We start from the raw sequence: 19,064 nt of genomic DNA on the forward strand, positions 1-19,064 counted from the left end.
AAGTAAAATCAAATTAATTTTTATCAAAAAGCATATTTCTTTTATTGAAAGAAGTCAAGAACACGAGAAAAGGGAAGGAGCTGTGCTGTCTTATTCATACAATTTTTAAATGATTTTATTTTTCCAATTTATAAGTGGATTTTTTTTAAAAAAAAAAAATAGTATTTTCGGAAAGAGACAAGGTCATTACATGTTTTGATGTCTTTTTTGTTTTTTTCCTGTTTTTGTGATATATGTTTGACTTGCACTACACGCATCAACAATGGATTTGCTAATCTGAGTTTATTGGAAATTAATATTTAAATTTATTATTAAAAACAAACATGTTTTTGTTTAACTAATGAAAAGCCCAAATCGAAACTCAATTCAAGTAGAGATTTGAGCATGCATGCATGCCACTATATATGGAGCTCCAAATAGCCTTTATTTTATTAATATCACTGAAAGATTTATGTCATCTAATGGAAATATTGAAGAACAATGAGATTATTATGTTGGATTACATGCAAAATCAAACTTAATCCTATTAGGATGCCCACTTGAGTCTTCTCACTTTTGCTTCTCTATTCTTTATGTGCTTCTACCTCTGATCCCACCACTCATGAAAATACCTTCATATCAACACCAAATCACAAAAAATAAATAAATAAATAAAGAATAAACTATGTGGTTAAAAGTAAAGTTATATTCTCCATAGCTTAATTACCTTTAGTTCAACAGGGCACTTTTCAGGCTGCCTTACTATGTAAATTTGATCTCCGGCAGTGCCGTAAATGTCCTGATTCCGGTGCCAAGTCCATAGGGCATGAGTCTCATTTTTAACCTGCAAGGTTGTGTAGCACCATTAGCTTAGCTTAAAGAATGGTTGACACAATCACCTTTGTTAATCCAAGTTCAAACTACCTCCAAAATCCCATGACCAAAACTACTTTCTCTGTATGCACTATAATCAGGTTGGCGGTCCCAACAGAATTTTCCCGCTGCTGGACCTGATGTGAAATTGAAGGCACAGAAACCGCCCATGTAATTATCTGGTGTGGTGGATGGATCCGGGCAGTTCCCGGGTTCATCAGCGTGTGTAATTGCCATCTTCTCTCTATTTCCACCATCACCAACTGTGATATAAACAGGCCCACATGGATCCAAAGTGTAGTTGTATACTCGATTAGACCTCTCATAGGCATGTACCTGCAGGTCACCATTGGAAAAAAAGTTATGCAAATGTTGATCAGAAGGCTGAAAATCAAGAGAATAGATCACACTTACATGTCCATTGAAGACAATGTCAACACCATACTTATAGAGCAATTCTTCCATTTCTACTCTCATACACTCTGCTTCTCTATAATGAGCCTTGTAGGTGCTATACCAGGGAGGGTGCCATGTTGCAATCAACCATGGAGTCACCTCTCTGTCAACTTTAGCTAGATCTCTCTCCAACCACTTGTACTGGTCAGCTGCACAAGGATTGGAGCAAATCAGTTTACTTGTATGTTTGGTAATCGATACGTAAACCGTGTGTATAACAATGATTCTATGCACACTTACTGTCTAAAACTTAGCTGAACTTAAACATACCTGATTTATTATAGAAAATATAGGCACCCAGCATTATAAAATGTATTCCCCCAGCATTGAAAGAATAATAGAATGTGGATGGTGATCCACTCTCCTTTAACGGGAAAGCGAATCGAGAACTATAAGCAACAAATGTTTGATTTTCAGCCTGTTGTTCTATTTCATGGTTTCCTTCAACCACCATAATCGGAACTTTAGATATTACAGGCTGCATGTACCTGATATATAACAGTTAACTAATGGTTAATAACAGAAGAAAAGAATTTCTCAGAGACAAGCTGATTGTCGAATTTGTTTGGCATTGTTATTACTCAAGATCTAATTATAATTGAATGAAAAGAAGAAAATGGTTATAGCAGCAACTTGCTAAAGCATACTGTGAAGTAAGGAATAGTACAAAACAATGCCTGATAATCTAAACCAGATATCACACAAGATTTAAGCTTACAATATTTTCTAAGGACAATTTCTTTTGAGTAATGAAAAGCTACAGTTTTACCTTCCCCAGTAGTCCCAGCGAGGCTGATATGTCTCATGAATGGGAGTTTGAGAAAATGAACACGAGTAGCAATCAGAACCAGTTCCATTAGTGAGATACAAGTTAGCATAAGTAACATCCCCAATCAACAAAAAAAGATCAGGATGGTTTCTTATCATATGTTCAACTGTTGATGTTGTATTGTATGTAAGGCCTAAGTCTCCTGCTATTGCTATTCTGCTGGGGTAACTCTTCGGACCCGAAACTGGCATAGTCCTGAAATGATAAACATTACTCCTTGCTGATATAGAAGGATCCCCACATTGATAATAGTATTTTGTTTGAGGTTTCAATCCTGCAGAAAGATATAACATTAAAATAAGTCTAGAACTTTACTACAAGCTGAATATGACTGCAATGAAATGTGTTGCGTTGTACTTGTACCTGTGAGACGAACGTGGTGGATAATACCAGAACTGTAGTTTTGGAGGCCTTCAAAAGGATACAGTTGATTGTAAACAAGAGAATAACCAGTAGCTTGATGAGTTAACACAAATCTTGACCTTCCATATCGAACAACACTAGCTACAGTTCTTGGATTTAGTGGTTTTATGTTGTCCCCAATTTGATATTGCCCTGCAAATTTAATATAAACAACATTAATTAACAGCCCAATTCAGAATAACTAAACATAAATAACCCCATCAGTTCATCAGTTCCATAACTGTCAATTTTCCTCATGCTTTTCTCTGAATCAAGCTCTTCTTGCCTGTACCATGCCTACTTTGTTTAATCCATACTAGAATTAAATACTAATTCATTTAAATATAACAGCATGTTCAATAAACCATTATTGCAAAAGAAAGCAAAATTCCAATTTGCATCTACGAGCACAGAAGGGAAGCGTCAAATGATTATTACCCTATCCATGAAAATCAAGCCAAGGGGATTAAGTACGAAACAAATAATAAAGAAATGATGGGAAAAGAGACCTGTGATCCAAGAAATCCAAACTGAATCATGGGTTGCCGAGAGAGAGACAGAAATTTGCTCCGGCTCAAAGCCTTGAACTCTCCTCTGTACGCAAGGGTCTGTATCTGGCAAGTCCACAGCATTCCCACGAAAACTCTTGTCAAGAGGGACAGTCACTGGCTTAAAGGGTCCTTGAAGAGTCGTTTGTATATCTCCACGAACAAGAATTGAGCTTAGCAGAACATGAAAACAGAGTGCAATTAAAGGCACTGAGACCAACCCCATTGAATAATTATACGTATCTGAGGATTTATAACTATCTGCATGAAAGAAAGAAAGATTGGGATCATCAAACAAAGAAGAAGAAAGAGAGGTGATGAAGGGAGAAGACCATGGAAGAAACATACAAGAAAGAAGAGGGAAAGGCGGCGTTTCCTTGTGACGCATATGATAAAAACGAATTTAAGCCATTGGAGTATAAGCGAAGAAATAAGGTATGGACTAGTGTTGGGAGTTTTGGACTGTTGTGTTGGTCTTGCAAAATTCTCGTTTTGCGTTCAACTGTGTCATCTGGATTTATCCGTTCTCTAGGTTTTCACATCATCTTTTGCCCTCGAGTAGACATCGATCCTGGGATTTTTGTAAGAGATTTTGCGTTTCAAATATTAAAAAGAAGCCCACCACCAGCCATTGCTGTATTTTTTTAGGTGAGGAGAGCGAAGAATTGGGATGCGTTTGTCGGCTGACACGGCCGCCGCCGCCGCCGCCGCCGCCACCAACAACAACAACACCAAGTTGAACAGAGGGGATATAATTGATGAGGATGTGGAAGGAAATGCAGGAATCTTGGATGAGAATAAGAATGATACCCATGTCATGCAGCCCTTCTCACCAAACATGAAGCTCCACAGTTGAGTTCCAATGTAAATACAGCTGTACGTTCTCATTTGTTTGTCAAATTTACTATAATTAGGAAAATACCATATTTAGACTTTTAATCTGTCTCATAATAATTTTTATCTACTCTATTATTTATACATATAAAATATAATTTTTTTATTATCTTTATATTAAAAATATTAAATATTTAAAAATATTATTAAAAAAATTATATTATTAAATTAAATATATTATTTTATTAAAAATTAAAATTTAAAGAATAAAAACTTTTTTATTGTTTAAATATTAAGTGGATGATATAAAATAAATTTTGAGATAATAAATTGATATTTTCTTTTTTATCGTGCAATAAAATTACATTTTCAGAGCCCATTAGACAGAATTACAAGAGAGGGATACAAATAACACCAAAGGCCCAAAAAGAATAAACCAAATAAAAGACTAAAAACCAAATCCAACAGCTCCAAAGATAAAACCCAATAAAGATTCAATCAAATTAGACAAAAAAACAAAATTAAACCAGCAATAGTAAACAAAATTTTAAATTATTAATCGTTAATAATTTAAAACAGTTCTAATTTCTAATAATTTTTAAAATATTCATTTCGTTTCATAATTTTTATTTAATTATTTTAAAATTATTATTTATTTTTTAATTATAATTATATATCAATTGATCATTATAATTTTATTTTATTTTTAAAATTTTTAAAAATAATTTTTAATATTTAATAAAATTTAATGTATTTAAAATAAATATAATTAAAAAATTAATAAAAAATTGTATTCGGTACCGTCAACAACAGCACAGAAGCATTGTGAAGAGAAACTCGACTATTTTTTCCAAGCCACAATTCATGCCATACCAAGAACCAGGTTTAAGAACAAATGTCCAAATATTTAACCTAACGAAGGTGCTGAGTCAGTAGAAACTAAAACTAATGACTTTGCTATTGTAATAAGAATTAGAGGCAACTTCTATTGGCAGACATTGCTGTCTCAAACGCCCTTGCAGCCTCCTCCATTCTGGTGCATGAAGGCTTCAATTTGAACACCATCCTTTAGATTCAGCTACACATATGCAAATCAAAACTTCTGTTTTAAAATTGAACAATCACCAAACCACAATTTTTCTAAAAAAAAATCCAAAAAAAAAAAGGGAAGAACCTCAGCTGGTGTTTTCTTTTGGTTGAAGCGTCTGCCTTTGATTAAAAACACCATCGTATCATATTCCAATTGCTTGGTGTCGCAATAAAAACGAAGGAGCTTGGCGATTGGAGTTTCCAGCTTTATTCTGTAACACTTCTCTTGTCCATCCTACACCATGAATAAAAGAACATCACTTTTCAGTTTCAGATGAAAATCTATTATCTTGTGATTAGCTTGGATGAAATTCTAAACCTTGAACAGCATTTACACCTTGGGTCCATATTAGATCTAGTTCTAGAACATGGGAAAGGTCCAAGGTTCTCTTACATTTTCTAACGTTGTTCTGCCAAACATTGATCACAAACAAACAATTGTTGTGGGCACAAACATGGGTCCAAGTTTTCTTTTGGGGAAAAGAAATAATGGAAAACCAAAACACACCCATTAAAGAAAAACACAGAAACTGAACAGGGAATGGAGGAAGAGGACGAAAGTCTCTACCTTTTCTCAGCCATTTATAACACAGGAAAATGCAACAGAAAGCAAAAGAAAAAAGGAAAAAAGATAGAAGACCTGACTCCTCACTGTGACATTAATGCCTCCAGCTGGGCGATCCATGGAAAGGCACTAGCTTTAACCTGCAACCAAGAGAGAGAGAAAAAGAAACGCAGAGAAGAAGAAAGAGAAAGAAAATGAAGGGGGCAGGCCAGTCAAAAAGCAATGGAAAATGAGGTTTATGCCTGAGGCTGAGTTCCATTAAATTCACGTCAAAGAGAGAAACGATTCTCTCTGTAAACATGCACCCCCACTGCTTCTGGGATGTTTGTTTCAAACTGCCAGTTTCCCATTTTTCAGACTTTACTAAAAGTACAAGCTTGTCACTTTCAACACTGGGACCACTGTTATGGCTATGGGTGACTTTTTGACTCAATTGAGATATACCAATTTCTCTGTCCCTCTGAGGACACAAGTAGCAAATTGGCCTGAATTTGAAAGCGGAAACTAAAGAGTGAAGAATATTCAAAACTAAAAATTTTGAGGTTCTAGACGTCGGTGAGAGCTTCAGAACTTGCAAGTTTACGAGTGGTTCAACGAATGTTTGATGCAAATTTTGTAATTCTAAGCCCTCCCAGTTTCTCCAATTTCCATCTCTTCATAAGAAAAGGGTAGTAATTTGAGTGAAGGGCCAATGGAAAAAGAACTCATGAAAATCGAAAAGGTCAAAGAGAAGATTGCTATGAGTGCATCCCTCCAAGCTTCAGATGTCATCCCAGTTCGATTAGTAAAAGTTTGAAGCATGAAACAGCTAAAAGGGAATTTGAATGGATTAGAAACTCATTTGACGATGATCAGAAAGTGTTGGAAACTAGGACAAATGGATTGAAGAGCAAGTAGAATGAAGTGAGAATCACATCAATCCTCTCTTTTTTCCTAAAAACTTTGGAATCCCTTTTCTTCCCGACGTCCTTAAAAAAAGAGGTATTTGACACAGTGGCCGAAAGATGCCCCCTGTTTGCCGATATAAACTTCACAAAGTTATTGCAGTCACGGCCATCCAATACCAGAGACTCCATCCCCGCTCTTCCTTGAATAACATTGGCATAATAATACTGGGTATCTCTTTCTCTCCGACACACCAAGTTACTTGTAATAACTGCCTGCCTGCCCACTAAATTAACACGCTTGCAGAAACAGAGGGAGAGGGAAGCTCTTCTCACAAATGGATTTATATTAACTTGTGAGTTTTATAGTACTAGTAGCGGCCATCTGGAGGCTCCAACTGGTTACGACAACGACAAGGTCGGTCCAAGACGCATACTCTCTCTGTTTTATTTTCATTTGTTGTTTTCGAGTTTTCTTTTTATTATTTTTAAATAAGGGTGTTTATGATTTCACTATTTCATTATTGATTTACCCCCTCATTAAATTGAATATTTATAAAATATTAATTAAATTTATCCTATTTAATAGGCATTTGAATTTTTTTATGGAAATTTAGTATATTTATTACTCCCCAACCTTGAATGCTTGATAAAGAAAACAGAGGGAGTAACAATTATGAGTTATCGAGCAGCAAATCAGAGAAGCCTCACTATATCCAGACTAATGCAATTGAACAGGCTCATCAAACTGCTGGAAGCAAATATACCGCCAATCATCACTGCTCTGATCCGAAATGGTTCCTAAACCTTCTCCAGAGAGTAACATTGAGAACTAACTGACAATTTCCCATCATGCATTCCAACAGGTTAAAAAAAATATAACAATCATACGTTTGACCAAACAAAAATATCTCAAATTTATCATTAACTTAATAACTTTCGGGTAAACTAGTCTCTCAATACTGACAGATGGGTTCGAAAAATCCAAAAAAGAATTCACACTAACTCATTGAAGTCATTTTACCATGGCTTCTATCAATCAAATTGTAGGAATTGACAAACATCTATGGCAAGGTGCTCCATTAAAAAAAAATGCACCTTCGTATGAATTCAGGTAAATTCATTTACAGATATGTTGCTAACTCAAGGTCAAAACAGGAAGATCAAATCATGTTTCTAAAAATTCTGCAGACTGTATTGTCCTTGTAAGCTCCTTCAAATTAGCCAGCACATGCCGTGGTCCTAAACTCTTTACACCAATATAATTCAAAAGTTGCTCCAAATCCTACAATCATTACAAGGTATTAGTCATTTGGGACAAGGCACCAAAACAACATTATAAGAAAAGCCAACTCATAAAGCCAACTGTAGTTTAAAATGTTTTACTAATGCAGCTATCTTCTGCAAGAATTTTATCAAAACAGCATCAATTAACAGATAATTCTATTATTTTCAGAGGCTTGAAAGATGCGTTAACAAGCCTTCCCGTAGCCCCAGACCCCTAATTTCTGTGCTCCACCAAAAAAATGAACTCAAAAGGCGAAACACGTAAAAGAATGTTGGGAGTTCCAAGGATGATTCCTCAATAAGAATAACATTATTATCTAGACAACTTGCCAACCAGATTAAGACAAAACAAAATTAAGAAAGAGCCTGATATAAACAAACGTTTTGGGGCAGAGTTAAGAATACTAAAATAATTATAAGATGCAGTCCCTGAAATCCAACCCAAGAGAAGGTAGGGAAAGAGCCAGAGTTACTTTGTTTAACAGGAAGTTAAGAATATTAATTAAAATACTACTATTAGATGTGGTCCCTGAAATGCAGCCGTAAAGGAGATAGGGAAAGAGCCAGAGACCAATGTTTACCTTGTTTAACAGGAAAACAGCATAAGCTGCTCGTGTTGTATCTTGACCTTCCAAAAAGAGGGGAAATTCAACAGCTTTTGTATTCACATAGGATGATGAACTCAATAACAGGTCAGATGATGCAGGCTCCACAGAAGGTGCGTAGTCAGTAATAAATGATCTAGAACCACCCAAGCGCACAGGATAACGCAAAGGAACTTCTAAATAGGAAGCAATGAGTGAAACAGCCTGCAAGTAACCCAAAATAACTAAACCACAACTTAAATTATTGGACTATGCAAACTTTATTAAAAATTTTCCTGAACAGCCAGCATATATCACATTGCAACAAGAAAATATAATCTCTTTTGCATAAATAAAAGCACAACCAACCCATGCTTTATTGTAAGAAAGTAAAAGCTTGGGTGACAATTTTTTAAACAATCCATGATGTATGCAACAGAACAATAATGGAAAAGATGCAGAAACTGATTATACAATGTTGAGCAAAGAGAGGAACACACATGTGCAACATATCCAATGGCAGTTGCAAACTTCTGGACTTCCTTTTTGTCAGTAAAAAAACTCATCTTTGTGAAAGGAAGCATAGTCAAATGCAGACCTAAAACCGTCAAAGATCCTTCATTGGTTGGTTTAGATCCGGTGTGGTTCCCTGTTAGAGACACGGAAATGAAAATCAAAAACAAGTAAACAACTAAAGAAAGGAGACTAAGGTCTAGATTCCACAATGTAATAAGCATCACAATCATAGAATAATTACCAGGGTAAATAATTCTTCAGTTAAACCTAAAATCACATACTATAAAATAATAAGGCAGAAAAACTACACAAACAGAAAAAAAGGGGGAAAAGGAAAAAAGCCAAAGCAAGATTAATGCAATGAAAGATGATTATACTTAAAAAGTTATACATAAGTAGTTAGCTTAGCCCATTGTTAAATGTCCCCAAACAAAGTGTTACTCTAGAAATAACTAAAGAAGAACAATGGAGCTCATAATTTGATCGCAATGCTAAAAAACTCACTATCATGTCACCTGATTTACTAGTGCTTGGAAATGAGTCAAGCTCTTGCTCCTCTGAAGGTCCAGCTGATATCTTCACTGGATAAAGCAATGAAACTTGTGATATCATATATTGCTGCCTCATTCGTAGCTTCTTCTGCAGGTTTTTGAAACGACCATAACCCCTCTCCCCAGAAAGGGACCTCTTTGATTCCTGTAATATAGGCATAATCAAGTGTTCAATATTAGCAAGAACATACCTTAAAAAGTTAAAAGCCACAAAAGCTTTACTTGAGAAAGAGTAAATACATAATAATATGGATAGCATTAAATGGATGTATATTGACGGACAGTGGTGCAAATGTACCACAGTGTACGATGCAAAATCCCATATATATATATTGAGAGAAAGAGAGATAGAGAGAGAGGGAGAGAGAAAGAGCATTCCATAAGAATTAATCTATTCCGTTTATCCTATATGGAGATGAACATAGTGTTAGTGATAGTCAGAAAAATACTTTGATCTAATTCAACAGAAGGAGAACTTTGTCAACAAATAAAACTCAGAAAATCTCACTCCAGCACTAGCAAATGTCACCACCCTGTAAGTACATACACTATGAGAGTAAGAATAAAAGGCTTGTTTGCAAAAATCATGTAAGTTAGTTCTAAATTAGGATCAAAAACTATATAATTGTTTGTCCTGTAACAGAAAAGGGCAGGAAAAAGAAAATAATTCTCCGCAAATTGGTTTGAATCAATATACTGTTTCACTAGATGACAATTTTACAGTAATTACTTAAATGACTAAACATAGTTTATTTTAATTGCATTCAAATTTTTAAAAATATTTATCCAAAAAGCATTCAGTAAATTTATGGATCTTGTAGTTCTCCTTCTAAGCTCAATACTTCACCAGAATTATATGCATGTATTCTCCTGATTTATATATATATATAGACACATATAACTTCTGCTCCACATTCAAAGTTTATTGATATTATGGATCACGTTCAACTACATGTAAGAATCAAGATATGGTGAATTCAAATGATTTAGGGAGAAAAAATTTTTTTAAAAAATTCAAATGTTTCTTATAGCTGAAATATTTTTGCCAATGTTTTACTGAGTTTCAAATAAATTTCTCTCAAATATATGATAACTAAACTCACACTAAATAGGATTACCTGAAGTTGCTTGCTAGCTATAGAAAGAGCAGTACCAGCAACCAAAAGAGATCTGACTTCCATACTAAGCCTCTCCTCTTCCTTTTTGGCATCCTCAGCTAAAACCTTAGAACTAGCTGATATGCTTACCATAGCTAATTTTCTGGCTTCCAATCGCTGGCGCATCTCCTCAAGCTCATTCAATCTACTTAAGGACTTGGCTTCAACCTGCCCACCATTTTGCCGCCCGCTAACCCGCGGGCTAATCAATTAACGCCCAATAAATCCATAAAGGAAGAAAAGAGGATAAAGAGCAGGTAAGACATCGCCAAAAAGCAAAGGAATCACCTCCATATTTATTCTTTTAATCAGTTATAGAAAACTAAAATATATAACTCAAACTATGTTTTCACTTATTACAAGCCTAAGTATTATCCGCTTCCACTTTTAAACACAAGTCAAATTGATGATAAGGTAAATGTACATTCAACTCTTCCACCAGCTTATCAAGCAAGCATTTCTTACAATTCTTCAAGCAAGGAGACAAAATCATCAAGATCCTGACTAATTAGCAGCTCTAGACAGATACATCATGCGTATTTTAGCAATAGGTAAAACCCTAATACAATAGAGTGCGCAATTTTCATACTCATTTGCTCTCCTACATCATCTAAGAAATCCAACAGAGTCCAACTTCTACAGTCCGAGTAGACAGCCCAATTAAAAAAAATTCCAAAAACCCATAGGGTCATTTGGCAAATGAGTTCTCACACAAACATACAAAATTCTGTTTCTTTTAAAATGAATTTGTTTTAAAGCTACAACATGAGTTGACAATGAATAGATCAATTGAATTGAATTCTTACATTATGGATTCTAAATAGGGGATAAAGAAAAGAAAACCTACCTGAATGAACGAGTCAAGCTTTTGCTGAAGAGTTAGCTTCTTTTCCTTCGCTTCTTTGAGGGCGGAAGAGAGGCTCCACAACCTCGCAACTTCGTGCTCATAATCTTCCCAGTCGATCAATTTCACTTTCTCTGATTTGCTTCCCTTTGATGACTCTGAAGAAAGAGTTCGGTCCCCTTCCATCAACGTCTGAAATCGAAAATGTAATAGTTTGGTTGAATAAGAGGTCAAGGCCTGACCTCATCGTACTGCAGAGAGAATATATTAATTGTTGGACATCATCGAGCCAGGAAGTACTTGGTTTGGGTTTTAATTTTCTCGGGAAAATAAGTTTGATTTTCTCGCGAAAATTGGAGGGGAAAGAAAGAGGGTATTTTACTCTTGTTTTTTCTTTTTTTTGGTCGGTAAAATGCTAGAGAAAGAATGGCAGGTGGAGACCATTGTAGTTGTAACTTGTAAGTTTGTAACTGGACAGGAAGGATTCTCTGCTGCTCATCCACACACCTTCTCCTATGCCTCCCCTCATTTTATTATGAGAATCTCTTTTTAGTATCTAATAGTATGAGAATTTCTATTATAAATAAACTTATTTTATTGTGAAAATAAATTCAATTTTATTGAAATTTATATGTTTTTATTATAAATTTATATCTTTTTTTATTATAAAATTATACAAAGTGATCTTTATTTTTATGAAATAACTATTTTTTGAAAAATACATTAAATTAACAAAATTTATTTTTAAATTTAAAGATTTTTATAACTTAATATAATAAAGTTATATTAAAATAATAATATTATATATTTATTAAAAATAATGCTTTATCCTATTATTTATAAAAATATATTATTACTTTTATATTATAAAGTGTTAATGTTTTATATGTCTCAAAAATCTCACTATTTTTTATTAACTTAATAAAATTTGATAAAATATAAGTACAAATATTATACATTTCAAATTTTTGTAAAATTTTGAATAACATTATGTCTATATTTTTTTAAAGTTATTATATTTTTCCCTAGTATCCTATTTTCTAAAAATTTAAAATTTTCATTTTGAATAAAATAATCGTACATTTATATTATTTTCCCTATATTTTATTAAAATTAACTATTAAATTTTCATTTCTTAATTGCTTAGTGAAAATATTCTGTAAAATTATACTTTTACCATATAAATATCACTTAATTTATATAATTCTTCATCTATTCATACTATTTAATTCTTTTAATTAAATTTAAATAAATAAATTAATAATTTATTTAACAATATAAATTAAATCTTTTAATTTTAAGAAAAAATATAAAAATATATCTTATAATTTAATTAATTAATTTTTTATTTTGAGTATATAATTTATTTTGATATTTGTAATTTAATATTATATTTAGGTAAAACTTTGTAATATGAGTTTTATATTAGTATTGAGTCTAGAAATTACCTTATTTATAAATAGTACGATACTCTAAGATATTGTTTAAATATAAAAATGATAAATTTTAAAATAAAAAATTAATAAAATCATAAAAGTATTTATACTTTTCCCTTAATTTTATAAAATAAAAACAATTTAAATTGAGTGATTAAAAATAGATATTAAATTTACCCATTTGCAAATATATTGATATTTTGATTAAAATCCAATATTATTAAAATTATATATAAACAGCCAATTCTATTTTAATGAAAATGAATCACATGCTATACATGACCAAATCCTTCCACATTTGTTTTACTATCACAATACGGAGAACTCTATTCCAAGGAGAACTCTATTCCAAGGAGAACTCTATTCCACTCTTAGAAGCTTGTGCTTTTTTTAATAATCGGTTTTTATTTGAATTTAAATTTGAAATTTTATGTTTTTAAAAATGATTTTTATATTAATAAATTAAAAATAATTAATAAAATATAATGAATATTAATGATAATCAGAATCTCGACATCTCATTTTAACTGAGTCTCTATTGAAAAAATTAAATCTTAGTTCTACTGAAATTCAATACATAGTTCTGTTTTATACGCAAATTCAAACTCAATATTAATGAGTCGGAGTGGACTTGAGTCTACACATGAGAGACCTAACTATATTTATTTCTCTGTCCTCGTGAGACAACAATCCTTATAACATCCGACTCTTATTAAGTCTATATTGAAAATGTCAAATCTTAACTCTGTTGAGACCCAATGAGCGTACGTATTGACCTAATTATACTTATCCCTCTGGTCCCGTGAGACAATAAATTCTGTGATGCCTGCGATTATATTCACGTAGTACCGAATAAAATTAAATAGTAATTTGACAATAAAAAATGACACAATACATCTGTCTATACGCCCAATATAACTGTAACAGAAAAATACTAAAAATGACAGTTAACAAAAAGCAAAAAAAATAATGGCAAATAAATCAAATTAAACTTACTAAAAATATAATTCACTTAGCACATCAAATACGAATAATATATTATTTTAATAAAAAAATTAATGAATAACAAATTTTTAAGGAAAGAAGTGTCAATACGAATATTTTAGTAAGTGAATGCGAAAATCATAATATTTGTTTTTAAATTTAAAATAATTCAATAAATAAGGATTTAAAAAAGAAAAAGGGTATGCGATTGGATTTTCCGAATTTATCATTTTTGTTTGTCTTTTTTATAGTTGATATGGCTAAATTTTATGCTAATATGGTATATAATTTTAAATTAATATTTTCATATGAAATGCATTTTAGTAATAGTTTATATTTTAAAATTTAATAGTGATTTAAATATTTAATTATATTTTATTAAAACATAATATTAAAAATATAAAACATTTACAACAAAATAGTTTTTGTATAATTAGTTATATATATGAATAAATTCAAATAATGATATTATTGTTTAATTGAAATTATTCTAAATTAGATTAGATACTACTAAAATATATTAAAATAGATTTAGTTAAATTGAATATTAAAAAAAAAAAAAAAAAAGAGCTGCAGAAGGGATGGATATCCCAGGAGCCCTGTTTAGCGTGGGTGGATCTACAATTAATTTGTGTTATTTAATAAAAATTAATATTTTAAATTTAAATGTTGTATTTTTTACAGATCATTTTTATTTTCTACAATTAATTACTAAAATTTAATAAATTTTATTTTTAAAGCATATTAAATAAGATTATATTAAAAAATTAATCAATAAATTACAATATAAAAAAAGTAATATATAATTTAAAATGAATTATATCTTTATGAATGAAGGAGGAATAATAAAAATGGATGAACCTACTTATTTCTTTCAATTATGTATACTTAGGATATGGGATACAACTGAAAATAGTTAATCTTCTCTTGGTCAATTTTTATCCGTCATGTAAATGTTTTACATACTCATTAAAAAATTAATTAATTTCTATTTATAAATAGAAAAAGAAAAATGAGAAAACTAGATTTTAAAAATTATATAAATAATGATTTTTAAGAATAAATAAAAATATAAAATTAAAAAATATTCTTAGCCTTTATTTATTTATAGAAAATATTTTATATTTGAAAAATATTTTTCGTATAAAATATTTTATATATAATTTTTTGATAAATTAATTTAATTTTTATTGTTTAATTTTAATTTAAAATATAAAATATATTAATAAATTTATATATATAAATTTTAATTAATAAATATTTTAAAGTGTGAAAAATATTTTTTTTTTAAACACGGACGAAGATGATTTAATTTTTTTAATTAAAAAATATTTATATTAATTAAATTTTTAAGTGTTTTAAATATAAAAAATATTTTTTCATAGGGTTATTCTGTTGAAAATGAGTGAGAAATTGTGAATAAAACAATGTCTAAAAGTGGAAGTGTAGAGCTATTTATTAAAAGGCTTCGATATAAATATTTTTTCAATTATATCTAGATATGTGATAATAAATTGAATTCAATTTAATTTAATTTATATAAGTAATAACTACTGGATCTTAGATACTCGGACTATGATTTAGCTCACGTTGAAAGGTCAGGCTGATCAAAGCTCAATACACAGATCTATCATTCGGTACGCAATTTTGGCCTCGCTCGGACAGGGCAGGGATCTGGTCCAAATGAAAGAGGTCCAGTCCAATGGACTTGATAGATCCACAGGGTAACTGACCCCTAAACATTCGGAATTGTATTCACATGGCGCTAGAGGAAATTAAATGACCACCTAACAATGAGAAATGACACAATACGTCCATAAGTACGGTCCAATATGACAATGACATGATGTATGGAGGCAGAACGACGGTACATGTTGTTAGGAAACCCAGAGATTACTGCAACCCAAACACGTAGCGAAAAAAAAAATTAAAATCTCTATTTTCCTTCCCGGAATCCGTGTGCTTCATTTATTTCAAAAGGAAGGATAAGAGACTAACTTGTTAGACTCGACGATAAGATATAATTCCGGACTCAAAGACTACTTTTTCAACGAATACCCTTAATAATATCCACACGAACGTATTTTATCATTCTAGAGTACTAGCTCTCTCAAGGATGGATAAATTATGTGCTCCCCAATCTGCAACTGAAACTGAATTCTCTATAAAAAAAAATCGTCGTTCTACAATTCGTAGAAGAGGTTTTTATATGTTTCAGTCTTTTTTTTTCCCACAACTCTTTTTATAAAAGAGTTGTGTTCACAACCCATTATTACAATCTCGCAGATACCCAAATATTTTACGTGATAGTTTGTTTTGATAAGGAAAATCGAAAATTTTTTATCTGTAACAGTTACAGATAGACTGCAGATCTTTTAAATATTATTATCTTATAATAATAATTAATATTAATAACAATAACACCTTTATTATTATTAATTATACTAATGGGCTTTTAGCCCATTAATATAACATAACACATCAACAACGTTCTTTTGTGTGTGACCCAATAGACTCACATTAATTGACAATAGGCCCAGTCCCACAAGGCCCATAAATCATAAGTAGTCTCTAGTAAAACATTATGACTACCCAACTAATGTGAGGATCGATAGTCCGATAAAACCTAATAAATAGAATATGTATTAATCCCTTTGTCACACGATATCTAGTTTGAACATAAGTCATGGTCAATGTCAAACTTATAATATTCAAACTTGTGATTTCTCGATCTCTAAGTAGACTGATAAAATCAAATAATATTGATCACACTATCAATTCATTTGAGCACGGCCATGCATTTCTCAGTCTCACTTATCTAGGGGCCCAGAAGATATCTCTCTCAAAGAGAGGGACAAATTCTATCTTCATTGTTCAATATCCTCTACATAATTTCTATTATACTCGATCATAACCTTTATGATTGTCCGATTAAAGACAATGTTTAGTTATGTCAAAACATAACAGTCCTTATGTTGGAAACTATGACAATCTTAAGTCAAAGGATTAAGACATAACTACTTTGAGATTCACTTATGACAATAACCCATGTAGTGATCTCAATGCGAGTCCATCCAATACTTTGTTCTCTAACAAGTATTTATGATTATTGAATTATATCAACATATACATAATCATCTCATGATTATCAATCAATAATCATACTAGTTATATTTTATTATTATCACCATAATACTAAGTAACCAGGGATGTTAATCATTATTATGTAACATGCAAACAAATAATAATGATAGTAAAATCTCTTTTTATTAATAATCAAAACGACATACAAAAAGGTCCAAGATAATGGCCTAGGGCAAATATACTAACACATGTCATTAGAGGACAAAAGGCAAAAGTATAAAAGAAGGAAGGCATAAGCCAATCAAACCAAACTTACCAAAATACACCTTGAGTCTACCTTCTATTGGATTTCAGAACATCAACTGGCGCCGTCTGTGGGAATGAAAGAGATTTTTTCGTCACCGGAATTTCCATCCTCATCACACCTACTAAGATCTATATGATCAATTACGGCGAAAACCATACTGGAAATACCCTAAATGATCTGAGCTCTACTCAAGAGGGATCACAGTTCTCATTCTCTAACCCTACTGCTCCATTGAATCAACCACCCGTATTGTTTAATCCTTCACCAAGCTCGGTAGGGACCATACTCTGAACAACCCTATCTGACCGAGAGCTGCAGAACATGACTCTCCAGCTGCAAAATACTGCTCACTAACTAGGCCAGATGTTGTCGTAAAGGGAACTCAGCACCCTGTTAAGCGTACCACCCATAACTGAAAGCTTCAATGTCAACGAACCCCAACCCATCTTAAACCATCAAACCCCTTAACAGAGCAGTAGGATGGGTGATGCAGATAGAGAAGCCAGCAGAAGGAACGAGCCCATGGTCAGAGCAAGAGGCCGGGTAATAAGGGAGCTTATTGAGAATGACGGGACAAAAAGTTATTCCTCCGAACCAGCAGAGAGGTTGGAGAGCGAAGAGTTAGAAAGAAATTATCGCCTAGAGAAAAGGCCCAGAAGAGAGGAGGCAGATATAGATCAAAAGTTAGAAAGGCTGAAAGAGCAACTATTGGCAGAGTTGGTGGGGCACAGGATAATAGTAGTCCCCAACTACCAACCTCATCCCCATTTGTGAGATGGGTACAGCAGGAAACCATCCCCAAGAAGTTCATGATGCCGACAATGGCCACCTATGATGGGACGGGTAACCCCCGAAAGCACGTCTTGAACTATAAGACACTCATGGAGCTACAAACCCATTTAGATGCCTTGATCTGTAGGGTTTTTCCCACCACCTTAACCGAATCAGCCCGGGCGTAGTTCAACAATTTGGAAGCGGGGAGCATTAAGAGCTTTATAGACCTGGCCAGCATGTTCATCAGCAGGTTCATTGAAAGAAAAAGAAGCTACTTAGAGACGGTTCAGCAGAGGAGGAACAAGTCTTTAAGGGAGTATGTGGCCAGGTTCAACTCGAAAGCTTTGCAAATACCTGAGCTTGATGAAGCAAAAGCCATGGAAGCCATGCAATAGAGTACCACCTCTCCGAAGTTCTTTGGATCGCTGTGTAGAAAACCACCTACCACTTTGGTAGAGCTAATGAAAAGAGCGGAAAAGTATATAAGGCAGGATGACGCCTTAACCATGAGCAGATTCGCCAAGGAAGCAAGAGATAGAGGAAGGGCGGGGGAGGATAAGAGACCATATAGGCTGGCGAGGAGGCAGGACTAGGGACCTGAAGCACTGAATAGACACCAGTGGGAAAGGAATGAGCAAAGACCCTACCAATCCCGAATCCCTGCGAAGATCACACTTCTGAATGTGTCCAAAGCCAAGGTGCTCGTGGTGGTCCAAGACAAAGATTTCATACAGTAGCCTAAGCCGATGAAGGCAAAGCAAACAGGAAGGAACCCGGATAAGTACTGCCAATACTATCGAACTCATGGTCATGATACAAACGATTGTTACCAATTGATAAATGAGATAGAGAGGCTCATCAAGAGGGGACACCTCAAGAACTTTGTGAAAAAGTCAGAAGGCTAGAGACTACAGTAGAACACAGCAGGGAAAAGGCCCAGGAGACAGATCGAGGCACTGGTGAATGACAGCTCCAGTGGGATGATCAACATGATTGTAGGAGGGACTGAAGGCCGTATGAGTCAGAGGGAGAAGAAGAGAAGCAGAAATGGGGAGGGGAGCAGCGCTGAAGTAATGCAAAT

General features: G+C 33.0%; 2 protein-coding genes across 7 annotated transcripts; both read right to left on the reverse strand.

Moving 5' to 3' along the window:
* Positions 1-405: 405 nt before the first annotated feature.
* On the reverse strand, positions 406-3,983 carry LOC122721177 (purple acid phosphatase 15-like). Of its 4 annotated transcripts, none has more exons than XM_021739652.2 (8): positions 3,436-3,981; positions 3,049-3,348; positions 2,501-2,692; positions 2,078-2,411; positions 1,579-1,796; positions 904-1,457; positions 707-823; positions 406-611 (listed from the first exon to the last, which is right to left on the reverse strand). In XM_021739652.2, the coding sequence occupies exons 1-8, from the start codon at positions 3,473-3,475 to the stop codon at positions 600-602; spliced, it is 1,767 nt and encodes a 588-aa protein (XP_021595344.1). In that variant the 5' UTR covers positions 3,476-3,981; the 3' UTR covers positions 406-599. The 4 variants fall into 4 exon arrangements, with proteins under 4 accessions (XP_021595344.1, XP_043806819.1, XP_043806817.1 ...); XM_043950884.1 differs by having other exon boundaries at positions 904-1,188; positions 1,267-1,457; positions 3,049-3,978; XM_043950882.1 differs by having other exon boundaries at positions 3,049-3,983.
* A 3,368-nt stretch (positions 3,984-7,351) lies between these two features.
* On the reverse strand, positions 7,352-11,839 carry LOC110602491 (UV radiation resistance-associated protein). Of its 3 annotated transcripts, none has more exons than XM_021740025.2 (6): positions 11,402-11,838; positions 10,516-10,722; positions 9,362-9,542; positions 8,831-8,979; positions 8,328-8,555; positions 7,352-7,744 (listed from the first exon to the last, which is right to left on the reverse strand). In XM_021740025.2, exons 1-6 carry the CDS (start codon positions 11,582-11,584, stop codon positions 7,628-7,630), a joined length of 1,065 nt encoding a protein of 354 aa, XP_021595717.1. In that variant the 5' UTR covers positions 11,585-11,838; the 3' UTR covers positions 7,352-7,627. The 3 variants fall into 3 exon arrangements, with proteins under 3 accessions (XP_021595717.1, XP_021595719.1, XP_043807359.1); XM_021740027.2 differs by having other exon boundaries at positions 10,516-10,756; positions 11,402-11,526; XM_043951424.1 differs by lacking the exon at positions 10,516-10,722 and having other exon boundaries at positions 11,402-11,839.
* Between the last annotated feature and the right edge of the window lie 7,225 nt (positions 11,840-19,064).

Source organism: Manihot esculenta, chromosome 15 (genome assembly GCF_001659605.2).
Source record: "Manihot esculenta cultivar AM560-2 chromosome 15, M.esculenta_v8, whole genome shotgun sequence".
Lineage (NCBI taxonomy): Eukaryota > Viridiplantae > Streptophyta > Magnoliopsida > Malpighiales > Euphorbiaceae > Manihot > Manihot esculenta.